Source organism: Pararge aegeria, chromosome 5, assembly GCF_905163445.1.
Source record: "Pararge aegeria chromosome 5, ilParAegt1.1, whole genome shotgun sequence".
NCBI lineage: Eukaryota > Metazoa > Arthropoda > Insecta > Lepidoptera > Nymphalidae > Pararge > Pararge aegeria.
In genome coordinates, this window is record NC_053184.1 from 3,671,154 (window position 1) to 3,691,495 (window position 20,342).

Below are 20,342 nucleotides of genomic sequence, written 5' to 3' on the forward strand. Positions count from 1 at the left end.
CCTCCAACAAAATAATCCTTTCGCAGTAATAAAATGACAGAAATATTTTTAGACCAACAACAATACTATAAAACTTTTACTGAGAATCATTAAAAAATTTAATTGCGATGACCGCACTCCGGGCAACTTCGGCGTTATTCGGCAGGGACTTGGATCATTATAAATTCCAGTTGTTTTGTCAATTTGTCAGTTACAGTGGCACTAATTCATTTTGCAATGACAATAAAATTTATTCGAGCGAATTTTGTGACTGTAGTGACAGTACTGAAATGTGTATTAATAAAATAATGAATTCACATAAATATTCAGCGGTAAAGATAATTGATTTATATATTCATCGGTTATATTCGTGATTATAAATGCCGTATTATTAATATATTTTATTTGTATCTAATAATATCCTGACACAGATAACTGGAGCTATTTTAGGGTGCTGGCGGACCAGATTATATCTAAGCAAATGATCAGACTAGTCTGATAGGTGATAATACTATACTAACCCACTAATGCATATGGTTAAACCATGAACTAAATAAAGCACAGTTATTGAGTCAATTTTAATATAAAATTGATATTTTTTCTTAATTTCAATGTTTTTTGGAAACAATGTATGCGTTGTGTATGCGTTTGAGTTTCTCTACGGCGCTTTCTCGGTAGAGCCTGAACCTGAATTATAGTGAATACATGCGACCAAACTTAAAAATTAAAGTGTTTAAAAAGTGGGCTAAGGAAGGTAGTTCTTGAAAAACAATTATATCAGTAAATATTCAATTACTAAATAATTTGTATCGTTGATCTTATTATATTTTAAGGACTCTAAGAACTCTCAAACATGGTCGAATAGAAATCACAGATTCCAGGGTTTATTTTTTAACTTTAAATATCAACTGGAGTTTGCATATTGGGTATTAGTTAAAAAGGCTAGAGATCGGAAGCTGGCGACATTTAGGCCGCGTCTCGCACATAACACATTTTCCCTGAAATTATCACTTATGGAGATGCGCTCTAATAAACCCTAATTCCCCTTTACACTATGAGCAAAATAGGTCTGAGTGGGCAAAAAATGAACGAAAGATGATGATGCTAAGGACAATAAAACTGTGTATATTTTGTTAGTACGAGTATCAAAATTATCACAAAACCATAGAAAACTTTGTAAACTCTACAAAATAAAAACAATAGGTAATTCTCTCATATCAGAACCAACGAGTCAAGGGGCATATAGTAAATAAGAACAAGGCAGTCTGGAATTACGACGTCAACTGTTAGCATAAACTACAGCTTTTTCTGCTAATAGCGTTGTATGTCTTTCGCCGGAATCCTTGGACAAAAATTAATGTTCTCACTCTATTTTCCTGCTAAGATATAAAAGGCATTTTCGTTTTATATAATCAGGCCTTTTTGAAATATAATTTTGCAAGTAGGTACTAAGAGGCTTTTAGTAGAAGTAGAGCTTTTTGTGACAGCTTATCTGGGGAAGGGTCTTAACTGAGGCCATCCTTAGTTCTGCCGCAAAGCAGCATTGTTGCAATGCTGTGTTAACACAGGCACATAGAACAACACAAAGCAGGACATGCAAGGAACTTTACCTGCAACCTGGGTACATCAAGAAATTCTTCAATCATTTATTAATCTCGCTGTAATAAATGTGTTTTAACATGTTCTTTAAACATATCCATTTGTAGGTCCCACAAATGACTTCGGTACCTTTTTTAGACGATATGCAGATGACACTTATTTATGACCATTTGTTACAAGGCGACTGTTTATATCCACTTTTTGTTTTTAAAGATTAATATTTCGTCATACGAATACTGCTATTATTATAAACTACTACTGTAGTAGTAGACCTATAATATATATAAATATATAAATATATATATATTATAATAGGTAAGTACTACTTAGACTTACGCTATATTTATTGGCTTGTGTATTTTCATAGCATTGACACTGTAATTAGTGGCACGTAACATTTAAAAAATTTCTCAAATGATTTTAATTTCTCAAAAAATAAGAAGGTGGAATATTGAAAACTCCTTAATAGAGGTACCGAAATAAGGCCGTTCTTCGATAATAAACTATAAATGAATAACAAATTGTTTTGTGTATATTTTAACAACGCTAGATAAAAAGGAGATATAAGATATGGAACTACCTTGTGATAGAAAGTGACAGAGTATCAAGTGTCAAGGCTATGACAAATTATCGATGTTACAAGAGCTATAAATTAGAAATCAAACAATAATTGAGTTATAAAGTTTATCATCGATTTTATACCACTTAAACCTATAGTTGTAAACCAGAAAATAATTAAGAACAGAGTGGTGTTCTAGGCTAAGAGCCACTATTTTAGGACAATAAAGACGCAAAATTTGAGATTCCGTTTTAACATAACAGTCCCAGCCAATACTGTTTTTATTTCATATCTAATTAGAGTAATATTATAATTTTTCAGGCACAATGCGTAGCTGGAATATGCAAGACATTATGTTAAAGGTTTTTTTGTTGACCTTCCTGGCGTATTGCTGACCTCTGTGGTCTTACAAGTGAAAGGTCGCGGGATCTATCTCCAGCAGGAACAAATTGGGAATTTACACAATTTCTGTATTTTGTATGGTTTTTTTTTAGGAGGCTTGTTACCGAAAAAGAATTGCAGCAAAGGGATACACTGCCGCCTAAGAACCGAATTGAATTATGGGATTTGATATAGCTGTTATACAACTAAAAGGTTAGCTTGCTACCAGTGGCGTGCACAGGGTTTTTGACCAGGGTATGCATATAGGAGGAAAATGGCATAAAATGGAAAAATCCTTCCCCTTTATGACTAATACAAAATTTTTAGGGTATGCAGTGCTTTTGTGCATGTATGAAGTGCACGCCACTGCCTGCTACCATCTTAGAGTGCATCATCAACACTAAGCTCCAGCTGATTTTACAGCCAAAAGATAACATGTAGCAGAATTATTTCAGCATACAGATGTAAGCATTTAATATAGATCACATAAAAATGTATCACAAAAGCTGACCGATGCATTGGGTGACTGAAGAGCTGGCGTTGATTTAGCCCGAAGGCCAATATTGACGGTACCACAGACACACATACACAGACACAATTATTGGAATTTGTTCACCCTAATCATAATGGTTATTTAATTAATAATAGCTATTGCAGCGTTCTTAGTACGCTTCTATTGTACACATGTTACTTATTCTTCATTTTTTCAAGTAGCTCTATCAAATATCTAGATTTTTGGTGTTTTAGTTGAAGCGGAAGGACAAATAAAAAAACACACTCACATTTATAAAATTAACTAAGGGTTATGACTTTTGATTAAATAAATGAAATTACAACAAAAACTTTCTCGACAACAATTTGAAAAGAATCCATTTCAATCCAATTTAAAGGCTGCGAAATTATGTTCGGATCCATTTAATAAATTAGTTTTTTCCCAAACCACCAGCAAACAATTAAATTGTCCTTGTCGTTACCTAGCACGCGATCGTATTTCAGAAAGTTGAAAAATTAATCGACTCGTTCTTTTGTTAACGCTACATGTCATTTTTATGCAGTTTTTATTTAAATACTAGTAGTACACAAACACTTTTCCAATATAATCGGTAGAAATTCATGAAATGTTTTTAATTATTGTATACCAACACACTAATATAAAAGTAAGTCTTACCCACTGTTATTAAAAATAATTACTTAATTGGAGATATTGTTTTGATAGCGAGATACAACACGTAGCAAAATAAAAATCCAATTGTATTTTTCAAGAAACGCGACGTATTTATTTCAAACGAAGTAAGAGAACGCAAACAAGAAAAGAAATCCAACAATCTGAGAATGCTTCGCAAACGGCAAGCATTTGTGTCTTAGTTTTCACGCTGCCAACAAAAACGCTCATTTAGACAATATCTTGACATCAGTCATTCCGCGTCGTATTTCAGCGAAATAGATAGTATTGAAGTCCATTGTACCGTTTATTATGGGGAGATAATGTAATTGAATAGAAATGTCAAATTTGCAAGTGAAATTTTGTATTTCGGCATAAAGTTGCGCCGAGAGGCGCGGAAGTTACACCTCCATTCCCTTGTAATATTATTCTATATAGCCATTCAATTTGTTGTAATTGAATTTAGTATATTTTGTTAGCGTCACGATACTGAAGTTCGAGTTGGGTTGAGTTGTTTGCATAATTGGCGCAAAGTTCTGTGCTGTCGAGTTCCTGTGATGGACTGAATTCTCGCATATTCTTGGCTTGATTGGCGTTCGTAATTTCTGAATAATTGTTATTTACATAATATTTCGATTGTTATTACAGTATTAAACAGATGCCACATTTACTGTTGTTATCGTTGTTTTCAGACTATTTTTGTTCAAATGCTTGACATAGCTCTACTTTGTTGTAAGAAAAAAAGGAAGAACGAGCATTACACACTATATAAGTAAATAAATAAATATACTAGGACAATACACACATCGCCATGTAGACCCAGAGTAAGCGTAGCTTGTGCTATGAGTACTAAGATTACTGATGAATAATTTAATAAATATTATACATAAATACTTATAAATATACAGAACACCCAAACATCGAAATACATTCAAGTTCATCACACAAACATTTTCCTTGTTCGTGTGATGAACATGAATGTATTTCAATGTAATATTTGTATGAATTTCAACTTTCAGCTGTACCCAACTGTAACCCACAGCCTTAGCCTCAGAAAGCAGGGTCGCTGCCCATTGCACCAATCCGCCGCCACTACACAACAACCACTCAAATATATTCATAGGCAATATTTCTCCACGTATCATCAAATTCACTGTCTATCAGCACGGTCCATCAAACATTTCAAAATTTCAACTAATTCGCTCACTCATCTTAGGTGCTAACTTCAAAATTCATTTTAAGGGTGCTATTATAACTGCATACCTTGATCAAACGTTTGCATCGGTGTAAAAGCTGATTGATCGATTCTGATTGCTGCTGATTGTAGCTTAGCAAGCACAGTACAACGCTGTTGTTCTAGTTTTTGGATCATTCCACAACAGTTGATTGTTCTTTAAGTAAAACTCACGTTAATATAGTACGATTATGTTAGTAAGATCAATTGCGGTCGGTTGATCTACAATGGATCGTTTTTTTATCGGGATTTCTTGTAATATTACAACAAGGTTGACATTTAACGGTCTAAAATCAGAATATCGATTTTGTTCGGTAATTTAGGCGTATAGGTACTTTAAGAAATTGCTTACAGAAAGTATACCAAGTAGATAAGTTATTAGATCATGCAATCCCTTCAATTATATTTCATTAGTTTTTCTTTTATAATTATTGTGTGCAGTAAAGGTTATAGTAACAGTTACTTGATTTTAAACCAAAACCTCCAACTTAGGTAACAAAATAACCTGCACCTGTTCTTATAACTAGGCTTATAAAAATACCACAGATTCTATTAAAACGTCTCGAAGAGTCTCTACTACCGGTCTGGAATGCGTATTTTATTAATGAGAAGCAGAAAACTTAATATTTGTTCTAAATGTTGTGCACATTAAACATCTGTTTTGTAACTTGTATTTATATTAAAACGGATCCCATTCTTCGTCATAACAACAAATTGTTTTGATAAAAGGCATTCCAGACGTTATAGTTCCTTTTACGCAAAGTAAATAACAAGATCAAATTTATTAAATTACGTTTTGCAGCCACGCAAATCTCTCTCTTGCAAAATGTTATGTAATTTTTTTGAAAGGCGTATGACGAAAATTTTATTTCTTATAATGTACAAGTCTTTTATGATATAGTATATTGAGATTTATTTTAATATAAAGATTAATTATAAATAAGTGTTGGATAGAAGCAGGTGTACCTTGTAGTACTTCACGTAGTACTTTGCGGAAATCTATGATATACTATTAAATAAGCTTAATTTGCTATAGTCCGCGAACAGCAGGAGAATCTGATGGTGTAATTTATAATTTTTTCCTTATACTCCACACCAAATAGATCTTCGGCAATGTACCCTCTACGCACGTTTCGCTCCGAAACCGGAGCATCCTCAGGAGATATCATAATTTTCATAATTTTCAACATTAACAGCGTATAACAGTCCACTGCAGGAATAAAAGCCTCTCTCAACGGGAGGACTGGGCTGTTATATCTATATGGTAGTAGTATCACAGAGGACGGTGCCCGCTTTCCGTTATAATCTAGTCACCTCGTATGACACCCGCGGGAAGAATATAACTGAGAACGGGCAGCTGTGACTTCGATTAGCTTCTGCTATTACAGCTGTCTACTGCGATCAGCAAGCCGTCTTCTTAGCGTTGTGATTATGGACAAACCCTCCGTTTGGAAGAGACCTTAGTTCAGTTGAGGATTTTATTGACTATTGATAGATTGATTGATACCGACTATTAAAGAGCGCGGGTCTGAATGAGAAGTGTTTATGCTGTGGTCCACCACGTTGGCAAAGTGATGTGATGGATACCGACGATTAAAGAGCACGGTACTGAATGAGAAGCGTTTATGCTGTGGTCCACCACGTTAGCAAAGTGATGATTGGTAAACTTCTCGCGTCTTTGACAATACTATGAAGCACTCTCAGGCATGTAGGGTTTCACACGATGTTTTCCTTCCCCGTTAAAATAATAACAAGGAATTATTTGCAAAAAAGAAGTGACTGAGGAAAGAGGTGCGTGCTGGGGATTGAACTCGGTTCCCGCTAAAGTGGTGTCAACGGTATTTTGATCAGTCGTCTACATAAGCACATATCATAACATTATCTCGGTAATATGGTTAGAGTTACGCAGACATATAATAACGAACACTTTGCCAATGATGCCATTTATGTAACTACGGTAAGCAATTTTAAAAAGTTTGTCACAAGAAATCTGAAATATAAAAAAATAAATATACTGAGTCGCATTATATAACAGCTTGCAATTAGATTTTTTTTATGCTTACAGAACTTTCTTTTTAAAATTTTGTTATTAGCTCTATTTATTTAATATAGTTTTAGTACTTTGTGGACAATGATGTGATTCTTGTGCTAGAGCTATGTATTTTATGCATGACTGTATGTTGTATCTTTAAAAAAAATAAAGAAATAAAAATATTATATTAGTGTGTAACATAATTGCGCGGGAGCATAGTAGATGAAAAAAAAAATACTAACGTAGCAATTCAAAGTCCCTTTCACACGAAACGTTGTCAACGCGACTAGGACTCCATAAAGCAAACAGATAATTCCAATCGCAACGGAATGATTCAGTATTCACATCGCTAACGCAAACCAACTCGTTGAATGCACTCATATTGTGGTCAAGCAAAGCGCGTTGAGCGGAATTCACACTCAATATTCCAACATCAAATTACCCAGTTTAGTTGGTGTTAAGCCTATACAATTTTATTATCTATCTGTGTAATTGTATACTATTTGACAATGAACTAATAAACCGGGGATGTCTCTTTATCAATATTGTATGCTTAATCTAAATATATAGGTAATGGAGAAACCCACGGACTCACATACTCACTGACTAATCAAAAATTATCAGGAACTTTAAAATAATAATAACGTTTATTTTGGAAATATATATATATAATATATAAAAATTTCCTTATGAAATAAAATAATAAAAAAATATTTATAAAGCCTACAAATTTGCCGTTACCGCTCTAAAGGAGAAGTAATACAGGGGTTGAAAGTTTGTATGAAAGTCCTATGGTTTTAAAGTAAGAAAAACCGAAATTTGCATTTAGTAATCCCTACTAATATTATAAATGTCAATGTATATTACAGGATACTTTTTATCCCGACATTAAGCTCGGTTCCTTTGGGAGAGGAGAGTGTTTCACGATTTTACACCATAATTCCGACAAATTATAACCGATTTAAATAATTACTTCAGTACTATAGAGGTTATAATGTGTGTTTAATTTTGCCCAAACTGTTGGGCAAACGGTTGGAGATACAGGACAGAACTCCTCAGCGGACAGCAGCAACCCCTTATTTAAGGCTTAGCGATACTGAATACCTTATTTTTTTTAGATCTCCAACTAAATTTAATGCCACATCCAAAAACAAAATCAAACACAGACGAAGTCGCGGGCAACAGCTAGTTGTTAATAAATGGGTTAATAAGTCAGGAATGCACGTACAACAGACAAAAAGTTTTAAATGCAGAAACCGGTCCAGTTGAAGAAGAAAAATAGAGATGACTTAATTAGGACATAGCAGCAGATTCTGCGAAACATTCATGTAATGTACCGTATAGCCATCGACTGTATAAACTATTGAACTGATCTTAAAGATTTTTTAAATTCGGATACAACTCAGCCTCTGCAACCGCACTTGATGGTCCATGTAATGCAGTCTAAGATGGTAACGGGCTAACCTGTTAGGTTTAGGCATTAATGTTAACGTCATATTCCTAATCAGTTTCTACGCGACATCTTTCCGGAACGCTAAATCGCTTGACGGCACACCTTTGTCAGTAGGCTTTTAACTAGCCACGAAAAATTCTGAAATTATGAATTCTTAGACAAGTCAAAAAATAGACTAGATAAGAGAAAAACAGACTGTTGGTATTTCTTTCTGTACTTTTCTCTCCACACCGGGTTGTCTAGTTATGTAGGTCTTCTGTTACACTAAAAGAAGAAAAGTTCAAGCCTAATTTGAAATATCATCAAGACACATAATGTAGGATTTAAGTGACGATTTCCAGATAACACTGCCTGATATTACCTGTTTTATAAGCTACGAATGTAATGCATTTTGTAACTTCGAATTTGAAAAAGTTTTCAGAACGACCAAGAAGTTCAAAAGTATAGTTACAATAATTATTGGGTTTCTCGTACTATTGGTGAATGTCAAACAGTACCGTATATGGTAACTTGAGATTGAAGTGAATAACAAATGCTGTTTGTTTAAGTTCGAAACACAATTTAAATTGCGAATTCTATGAAATACAGTGATAATTTAGCTTGATTTGCTAACATTCGCAATAAATCGAAAAAGCTGTACTGTGTAGGTTATAACCATAGAATTAGGAACATGCAGAATCCTCATTCATTATTACATGTAGTGCATTGTGTCCAAAAACAAAGAAGGCACCGAGCACATCTTACTTCATACCCATATTATCATATTAAAATCACCATTTTACGAAAATGTGTGGACTGGAGTATTAAGACAAAAGATGTTATAACCTTATGTAAACTCTCAGATTGTAGAGTTGTGCTTAACATAGGTATATAATGCAACCTAATACAGAACTTGACTAAGCAACTGCTACGGTTAGTGTAAATCAGACATCTATAAGCGGCTTATGGGAACTACGCACGCTCGCACAGATTTATCAGTAGTTGGTATTTCAAATATAACATCTCTATAATAGATCAAACCCTAATGGTTTAAAAGCATAGAATAACAGCCTCAGTGGATTAAGAGCTTCCACAACGCACTCGACACGCCATCTGGAAACTACATTTATGTATATTTTTTTTTAATATTATGATTTATTGTGCGATAAAGAAATTAAACTGAAAGCTGCTGATTTTGATTCTATTTTCGTCCTGCAGAAAAGGGCTGTTCGTGCGATATATAAAATGGGCCCAAGAGAGTCATACAGGGATAAATTTAAAGAAGTTAAAATAATGACGGTGCATAGTCAAGTACATATTTGAAAATTTAATTTATGTCCATAAAGTAAATGGACTGTAACAATATTAATATTAGAAGCAAAAATAGACTCGTTGTGCAGTTTACCAGGCTACACAAAATTGCAAATTCATTCAAGGGCAATTGTATATTATTTTATAACAAATTACCAAATGAAATCTTTGAGATGTCTCTCAATAATTTCAAAGTTTATATAAACGTAAGCTTAGAGAAAGATCCTATTATAATTTTATGAACTATAAAAAGCTTGGGTGTGAATTGACTTAGCTTCATAGCTCAATATACTGTGAGATGGTAATAACAAAAAAAAAATTACCCTGCTAAGTTTGTTGTGGGCTCTTCTTAGACCAGGGCGCGTTTGGAACCCTCATAGCTTTAGGTTTAATTTGGCGAACGAAGATATCACTATCCGCTTACAATTATGTAAACATATATGTATGAACGCTTCATAAGTGTCTGTGATAAGCCTACATGAATAAAGAAATTTTGAATTTGAATTTGAAAACTGTTGTTTAATAATCAAAATGTACCACCAATTAATATCGCACACTAATAAAAAAATAATTATGAACGGTACAAGAGAGCATTTTATAAAAGTTTTTATAAAGCGGTCATAGCTCAGTGGGTAGGAGCTCGGCTTCACTTTCAGGGTTCCGAGTTCGAATATTAGCACGCGCCTCCATCTTTGCTAACTTTTAAGTAATAAAAATATCACTTGCTTCAACGGTGAAGGAAAACATCGTGAGGAAACCTGCATGCCTGTGAGTTTTATATAATGTTTTCAAAGGTGTGTGGATCACATTCTAAGTGTTTAGGTATCAATACCCTATTGAAGATAAAAGACCGACACGCTACGCGACGCGTACCTAAGAAAGTGACTACTTAATAGAGTCACTTGATTTTAATTTTGCATGTGATGTTAGTGGTGTATCCGATTTCTTTCAGTAAAAACTATGGCAGTGGTTTACTGAAAATCTTTTGTGTTTTCTGTTTCACAGATAAGTCTCAGAGAGTCTGAGAAGTATTATTTCGATTTTCATTAACGTTTACACTTTGTATTTATGTAGCTCAATATGAATATAGGACAGTCGGAGTCACTGGGCATATTAATTATGATATAAAATAAGACTCATTATCTCACTAAATAAATAAAAGTCGTGTTGATTTTTAATTTTTATTTTATATTTATCTACTCCTACTCATATTGAAGTATTAATGATATGCTAAACTATAGATATGTATATTTATATTTTATACTTATCAATAGTATTGTTGTATTTGTGTAGTCAGGTTTATGTATTAGTATGTAGTTATTTGTATGTATGTTTTAAACAGTGTACCCCACCTTTTCGTTTTTCTTTTTAGTTCTCCTCATCATAAGGTTGCCTGGCTGAGATCGCTACTTAGCGATAAGGCAGCCTTTTGTATCCTACAACATATGTTCTTTTTTTTCTGAACACGACATGGTGTGTGGTGTAAATAAAGAGTAGTGTTGCCCAAATTCAGTCTTGGTCTTGCAGTCTTGGTCTTGTTCTTGCGTTTTTGCAAGACCAAGACCAAGAACAAGACCGGGTATTTTTAGCAAGACCAAGACCAAGACTGACCGTGCAAGACTTGAGCAAGAACAAGACATAGCCTGCAAGACTCTTGCGTCTTGCAGCTAGGACTTAGCGCTATTTCACGGAGTAGTTAGGTGTAACAGTTCGGTGTATAGGTAGGTAGGTACGCTTAGGAATTCTATGAGGCGCAAAAAACTATATCAAAGAATATGAAAAACTGGACCTATGCGCATTACGACTAATACCATAAACATAGCGAATAAAAAAATATCTATTAAAATCAAACTGAGTGCATGCATAGTTATGTTTTAACCATCGGCACTTTGATAATGCGGCATCAAAGGTTTGTACTTACTTCTCAAAGAAATTTGCCGCTTTTCGGAAGTACATGGTTATGATACACGCGCCGGCGGCTTCTTTTGAAATCTAAAACAATCGTTGCCGCCGCGCCGAAATCATAACATTTGACACTATTCATGCAAAATAATTTCGAATTTTAAGAGTACCTACAGGTGTTCCAAAGAATAAATAAGTTTCAGAGTGCTTAGAATGAAAATGAATACATTATACTGATCACGCAAGTAGTATTATGATTAGGATAAAATGGTGAGGATAGGTAGTAGATGTCATAATAATTCATTCTAGTAAGTAATTATAATATTGATTACTTATATGGTTTTAAACTAATTACTTAGGTACTATTATTGTACATTTAGTCATTATATTTCTTAAGTTTTTACAAGAAAAAATAGCAAAAAAGTGTTCGAATATCTCTGAGAGAGATGATGAGAGTAAGTATTTACTAGCTGTGCCCGCGACTTCGTCCACGAGGAATAGTAACTTTGGAGGTATAGTGACGTTCAGGATTTATTTATTTATTTTAAAACTTCTGTCATCAAACATACAAACGAACTCTTCAGCTTTATAATATTAGTATAGATGCACGCCAAAACATTCACTTATATGTAAAGAATAGTGATTGGCACTAATTCTTTACATATATTTTATTCACGGGTCGCGTCTGTACAAGTAGGTAATATTTAGTGTGTGTTTGTACGCCGCACGCGGCATCGTTCGATTTGCGGCGGCATCCTTTTCATAGAGCCGGCACGTGGCGAGGCGGCGCGGTAAAAAGCAAGGAAACGTACTATAAATGAAGGAATTATTTTAATTCCAGTCATTTCCAATTGAGCTGTGCTTCGATTCTAACTTAATAATTGTTTTTACTAATTCTCGTTGTTTTCTAAAAACGTATCACGTGTACAATTTAATATGAGTGACGAAGATTCAAATTATTCTAGTCCGAGTAACGAGAGTTTGAGTCACAGATCTAAAAGACCCAAAAGCAAATTTGAGGAGTTTTTCGAAATAATTCATGCATCCCAAACTGCCTTGTGTAAATTGTGCCAACATAAAAAGATTGAAATAAAAATGAAAAACAGAAACACTTCAGGCTTAAGGAAACATCTAATGTCTTTCCACAAAAAGGAATCAGAAATATTTCTTCCTGTTAAACCAAAATTAAGTGGAGATATCACAAGCTTTTTAGTAACCGCTGGAAGAAGTGGACAGGTAAGAATATTTTTTTAACAGTTAAAAGAATTTTAACTCCGCGTAGCTATTCATGCGATACTTTCAAAAACGCCATTAACTTACGTAAGTATTTTTGAGTTAGTGGTGTTTTCATCTAGGGGTGCGACATATTAAGTATGTAATTATCGTCTTAAATATTTTTTATAAACACCCATATTTTCATTTAATCGGCCAGTAACAACTAAGTACTTTATTTTGGTAAATTACAGTACAGTGCAACCTTAATATAACAAATATCAATTTAACGATTTTCTCGATTTAACAACAACAAACCTCCTCCTCTTATACGCTCAAACCTAGTATGTTTTAAATAATAACACAAGATTTATTGTTTTGTTTCAGTCGGAAAACAGCAGTGACAACATCACGACAGCTACAGTTGATTGGGTGGTGAAAAAATATCTTCCCTTCTCATTTTTCGATGACGAAGCTACACAAGTATATTTTCGACGTATTTGCCCTAATATGGTGTTTCCTAAAAGGTCTACACTTAGAAGGAAAGTCAAAGAGCGATTTGAAGAGCTCCAATTGAATCTCAAGGAACGACTTCAACCATTATCATCTAAAATGTCGTTTACCATTGATGGGTGGACGTCAATTGCTGGTAGGAGTTACTACGGGGTTACTATTCATTATATAGACAACGAATGGAAGTATCGATCTGTAGTTCTTGATTTTATACCATCACGCGGTCGACATACTGGGGAAGATATTGCAACGATTTTCCATGAATGTTTATTGGAATATGGCATAATTGATAAAATACAAGGTATCACGGTCGACAACGCAACTGCAAATACCAAATTTATGTATGAACTGGGCAAACAGCTGCCGCCACACTTTGATTCAGACAATCAACATTTCCGGTGCTTTGCTCACATTTTAAACCTTGGTGTACAAGATTTATTAAAGACCTTAGCATTACACTGTGAGTCTGACACTAACGCGCAAGATCAGCAGTACGAAGACTATGCAGACGAAACTGAGGATGAGGAAGATGAAGAATCTGCACCAAATATTGCTGACTCGCGTACATCTGTAACAAAGTTACGCAGTATTTCCAGTAAAATAAAAAGAAGTGAGATAGTGAAGAAGAAGTTTCAGTCTGCTTGTGAAGCAGCTGGCGTGCCATCAAATCTAAATGCCATTCTTGACTGTCCAACGAGATGGAATTCCACACATGATATGATTGGATTTGGTTTAAAAGTGAGAGCGGGCATTGACATATTGTGCAGTTCTGTCACCGAATTGAATGATTTTCAAATCACAGCTAATGAATGGCAGGTACTCGAAAAATTACATAAATTTCTAATAAACTTTAAACTTTTAAGTACAAAACTTGGTGGAGACAAATATGTTACGTTACCGCTAGTCATTGTATCATTTAATCTCTTGCTAGATAAAATTGAATCCATGGTAAAACAGTTAGATGAGAAACCTAATCGATCTGAAGTGGATGAAAGGCTCATTCTAGCTTTCCAAGCAGCTCGAGACAAAATGCTTAAACATTACAAGAAGAGCAACTGGATTTATTGTACTTCTTTAATTTTAGACCCAAGGCATAAGGCTCAGACTTTTGACCTGACAATGTGGGGGAAGCAACTTAAAACAGAAAGTCTGCGCAAGTTCAATGAACTTTATGAAGAATATAAAAGTCTACACTCACTGAACAAATCTCTGGAATTACCAGAAAAAGACAATAAAGTATGTGATGAAGATGAAGACGTAATAGACTTTGATAAACTCTATGAATGTCCCTCGACGTCATCTGGATCTTGTCTTCAAGGCTTAGTGATAGACGAGTTGGAGGAGTACCTGAGAAAACCAAGAACTGCCAGCTCGGAAGACATTTTAGATTGGTGGAGGACGCATGAGACAGAGTATCCGATTTTATCGAAAATGGCCCGTGATTTTCTCTCAATACCTGCAACTTCAGTACCTGCTGAGAGGTTATTTTCTAAAGCATCATTAGTAATTAGAAAACATAGAAATAGGTTAAGTGATGAGTCAGCCAGATGGTTACTTTGTATTAATTCTTGGTCAAAAGAATTGATATAAAGTATCATAACCTAATGATAAAGCTGTTGATTTGTGTTGTATTTTATTTTTTATTCAAATAAATGATAAATCGTAAAACTCTTTTATTAAATTTCTTATAAGTTGAGGGTTCAATCTCTTTCTAGACAGATAAGTATTGTTCTTTAAAATACAGTCAAGTTATTGTAATTAATTTGTTTTTTTACATGTTTTAGCAAATGTAAGCTTATAAATCATAAATGTTTATTAAGAAACAGTTACTTCCATGGAAAACGACATATAGGTCAGTTGATTTTTCGAATTTCTTATCAAATCTTCAGTTATTTATTAATCTGCTTGATCTTTACTATGGCTATGTTAATTCAAGCTCACAATGTTCCAATTCTAATACGTTTTTCTAAGATTTAAAGTAAACTTTAATAAATAGTAATAGACTAATAGGTAATTGCAAGACTTGCAAGACTCTTGCTGCAAGACCAAGACCAAGACCAAGACTGGGAGCGCAAGACCAAGACCAAGACCAAGACCAGGTGTATTGGCGCAAGACCAAGACCAAGACTGGCTAAGTCTCGTCTTGTTCTTGCATTTGGGCAACACTAATAAAGAGTTTAAATAAATAATATGAATTTATAACAGCACCTAAACATCACAAAAATATGAATATATATTTTCTATTGTGATAAGGCAAGTGTCAATACAGCAATGTATGTTACCATAAGACCGATCTCGTACCTTAACATCTTCGTAGTTATTTAAGTTTGACACATATACAAAGGTATTCCATGTTCGGCATATTGTATATAGAGTAACTTTGAGACCGGATTGCATATCGAATTCTGTTTGAGTTGCTTGAATTTGAATCTGGATATTGATTTACAGTTAAGTGATGGTGATTAATGCATTTATGATAAACTCAAGTAAAGTAGCCGAAAGTGGTATTTGATAGTGTCTAAGTAATTTATAGTTGTAAATAATGGATTACTTAAATCGATATCCATTTAAGTTACTCCTTTGTTTTGTAGCACTTATATTTTCGGTTTGTAAGCTTGTTGTTGTCTTAACTCAGCTTAAGCTTTATTGAACTGAACTATACAACAATTTGTTAAAACAGGGCATAATCGTCATCCTTGTATCCTTGTATCTAAAATCTAAAGAAGATAATCCTAATACTAAAAAAAAAATTGCAAAAAAAGTGACTTTAAAACAACTAAAAAGCAAGAAAAAGATGTTTCTGCAACAAATTTAAGTCGCTGCCAAATGAAATGTAAAAATTACTTAGCATAAATATACTTTTTATACGATTCCCTTTTATTTCGTAGCAAGGAAAATACCTAGTAATTAATGTTGTAGAAAATATTCATTTCTTGTTAGTTGTTTTAAAAAGTTAGTCTTTTTTTGCCATATAGGTTTTCCCACGCGTTTTAGTGGATAGGTTTGCAAACATAATAACTTAGTTATAATAGCCTTAAATATTGCTTGATCCGAAGCTGGGTCGTTGCATTAATGGTTGTAAAGTTGAGAAGTTCTCCCGGCACTTTACCATCAGCTGCTTTATTGTGACAAGCATAAGCTCACCTTTTTTTTTGTTTTTTTTTTTTGGCGTGGTGGAAAAGCTTGATTGCTACCTCCGACCCTTGGGCAGGACGGAGGTTATTTGGGACTCCCCCCTCTAAAGGGGTATACCCGAACTAAAAACTACCTCGGCATGCCCCTCTTGTTGGCTTTGTTAGAAGCACGGGGAACCCGTTGTATACCTCTCGGACGTCTACCACCACCGCGCTAGCGAGGAGGGGGTCAGGAAAGCTTGAACCCGTAGTTGAGTTGAGTCAGATCGTAAACTAAACTAACTTTATAAACTACTTTATACTATAATTAAAGCACAACCCGTAACATACTTATGAGAATATAGATCCGGTGGCTATTTGTGATCTTTATCATCAATTTAACTTGACCAAATGGTTCTTTCGAAAGAAAATGCTCAAGTAACATTAAAAAATACTCAAATCCCTGTAGGTGTGCCTTTAATATTTGAACGCTTTCCAGAATCGTATCAATAGTTGTTCACCAAATTAAAATGGGACCACCTCTGGGGTAGGACATATCAAACAAATAAGAATCGTTTTATAATCGCGTAACAAAGTACAGTCAAATTGTCAACTTTTAGTTTTTATGTTTTAACTTTTAGTTTAACAAATAAAGAACAAATTTGGGCATAAACGTCCTTCTTTGAGATGTTGGAAGGATTCCTAACAAGAAACACTTATATGCCTACTAGATGAGCTAAATCTTTTATTTATAATAAAATTTGTATCATTGGCATTCTATCCTTGGGATACAATATGTTCATCCTCATCATATCAAGTAATTACCGGCCTAATACAGGGAACGGGTTTCTTTTTGCAATGAGAAGGGGTTAAGGCCCTAGTCCACCACTCTGGCCCAGTGTGAATTGGTAGATAGAACAATATACAGCAGGAATCTCCTAATGGACACAGTGATACTCTATAGATTTGTGCACAAAGGAGTGCTTAAACACTCGCACTAAGGTAACTTGTGTTACGAGTATGGTCATCAGGTTATTAATGTTATTTAGGGATTTCTATAACTCACAGCTTTTAACCACTTATGTATAATGATCCCCTTGGAGCTTTTGAGTTCATGAAACGAGGTATTACTTGATAATACTGTGGTAGTAATAATAGCGTTGCAATAGAAAAAAGCAAACTTTGAAACATAATGCACCTTATAATAATATCACAGGACACTGGGCATTTCCCCGTCAACATTAAATATGTAAATTGTGAACGGTTATCCGCAATTGGCGTCGGGCATTAATCAATGTAATCTAATTGCAATGGAGATGGAATAAATTCGCTCGGATAATATTATCTGACCGGGTGTGCTTAATTGATGTCGGGATTAAAGCGGATTTGTGTTTTTGGGCTCCCTTTACATATTGTTGTTATTTGACATTCATCAGGTTTTTGTGATGCATCGCATACTCATAACACATATGTTTTTTCCAAACTTGACGCATACTTTATTAAAATAACATCAACCCGTTTTTGTTAAACGTAAAGCACGCATAACTCTTTGCAGAGTACTCAATTCAATTAGAAATTCATAATTTGTTATATTAAAGGAGTTATTTTCGGAGTAGTCTAGATTTAAATAACAAGAGATCTGATGAAGATGTTAGGAGATAATGAATGTATGTTAATATATTTAGTCTGGAGGCTAATTACGAAATTTTGTTAACAGTTTGTTAACATTTATTAAAGCCAACATGTAGAGCAAAAGTACAGTGTTGATATATTTTGCCGACGTTTATGTAATGTGGGATCGACTGAAAATATAATATAATATTTTAAATCGTCTACAATTGGTGAAGATCTCTCCAATGGGCAATAAAGAAGCACTGGAAGAGAAGCAATGGTTTATTTAAAACTACTACTCAGCTTAAAGAAATGATTGGGGCATACCGGGTACAATAGAGGATGAAAGTTGGTATCTTAATCATCATCAAGAATCCAATACCGGGCCACTATAGAGCGCGAGTCTCCTCTCAGAAGGGTTAGGCAGTAGTTCACCTCGCCAGCCAATTGTGGATTGGTAGATTTCACATGCCTTTGAGATCGGTATGGCGAACAGGCATGCAGGTTTCCTCACGATGTTTTCCTTCGCCGATAAAGCAAGTGATATTTTAATTTGCTAACTCTGAACAGTTAGAGGAGCGTGCCGGTTATTGAACTCAGCCCCCGAAAGGCAGCCGAAGCCCTAAGCTGTCATCCTTTTTATTTCCTTTAAATTCCATTATTTTAGATTCTATTATTGTTTCAGTTATGACACACGCGTACCTGGACCGACAGGTCACTGGTCAGACGACATGTTCGGCGAACGTGCGCGGTGGTTCGGCCAGCCGACCTCGGCGCTGCATGTTCGCGACGTGCAATCTCGCGACAGAGCGATATACAGATGTCGCGTCGACTTTCAAGTTTCACCAACGAGAAACTACCGGATCGCGCTCGATGTTATTGGTAAGTTACTAAATCAGCACTGCCTTTTATGAGATATTATTTTGGCGTTCCCAGTCTCAGCAAATTAATAATTTCTTAATTTTCTCTGGTCTGATTGAAGGTTTTGCCATCATTTAAAATGCATATAAAAAAATTAGGAACCGACAGGATTTGAAGCTGCGACTCTCTGGCAATTGCGGCCTGAGCGCTTTCTCCAATTAAGCTACGGCTCTCCTACCGTCATTGCCGAAATTAGTATATGCCTTTAACATCAGTCTTATAGCGTAACTGTAGCGTCATCTAGTAGGAAACGTTGCAGTTTTGATCAACATTTTCAAAGGTCCAACTGTTCTCAAAGGTGTATGGAGTCCGCCAATCCGCACTTGGCCAGCGTGGTAGACTACGGCCCAAACCACTACTCATTCAAAAAACTCAAAAACTACCGAATGTTTTTTAATTTTTTACTAATAATCAGAGTGATTCATGAGGAAAGTTTTATTATCTTATTTATTATATTTTTTTCTGTAAATGGCCTGAAATATAACGATGATTGTTAAAGATGTTGGACAAAATCATACCAACTGGTTATTTTTTTGTTAGTTTTATCGTACCTAACAGACTCCGAAACTACGATTTTAACTTTTTTTACCAACCTAAAGTAGCAAAATGTTTACTATAAAATACGTTATCGTGCGCTGAGAAAACTATTGCTGGTAAGTGAAAGTTATGTGCCACGTGATTATTGTACTCATTATTCAAAAACAAACCATGGGTCGAATCGTTGATCAATAACGATTCCCGCCGGATTAGTGAAATACCGAACCTAGTATTTAATAAAAATATCTATTCATTTGTAAGTACTCATCGAAAGTTATACTTTATGGTTACGAAAATGCATAAAACTGTGCCCATAAATCATCTGTAATACTCACTTGACTTAGTTGCATCCTTGCCAAGACTTCTAATTTAATGTTTAAGGCAAATATTTGAAACTTTGCCAAAGTTTTGACTTAAACGCGAATGGCTTAAATTGTTGTGTATTGGTAACAGAGGTTTTCCAATTCAACCTTTTTTCATACCCCAGGCTAAGAGTATATTGTGGATTCGGTATTACATAATGTCTCCATCTCTAACTTCTATCAGCTATCAACAAATTGCTACTCCTGTTAAGTTTTTCCTGTTTTAGATAATCCATCCCTTGTCTACTCCTTTTTTATACATACATTTACTAACAGCTGTCAACAAATTGCCACTCCTTCCTTAAGTTTGTCCTGTTTTAGACAATCCATCCCTTGTCTACTCTTACTCGTAGTTTACTACTACTTACTCGTAGAGCGTAGTATCTCTCCGAATTGCTTTAAAGTGCCGTAAAGAATTAGATCACACTCCCACTCTCGTTGGAGAGAGAAATGTGAGATTTAATAACGATTAAAAATAGAGT

General features: G+C 34.6%; 1 protein-coding gene across 2 annotated transcripts in view; it reads left to right on the plus strand.

The window, feature by feature from the left end:
* Positions 1-20,342, plus strand: part of LOC120624123 (nephrin-like) — a 269,981-nt gene that overhangs the window by 159,481 nt on the left and 90,158 nt on the right. For both annotated transcript variants that reach the window (XM_039890481.1, XM_039890480.1), the window contains exon 4: positions 18,726-18,922. In XM_039890481.1, the coding sequence (XP_039746415.1) occupies positions 18,726-18,922 (197 nt within the window). The remainder of the gene's footprint in view (positions 1-18,725; positions 18,923-20,342) is intronic.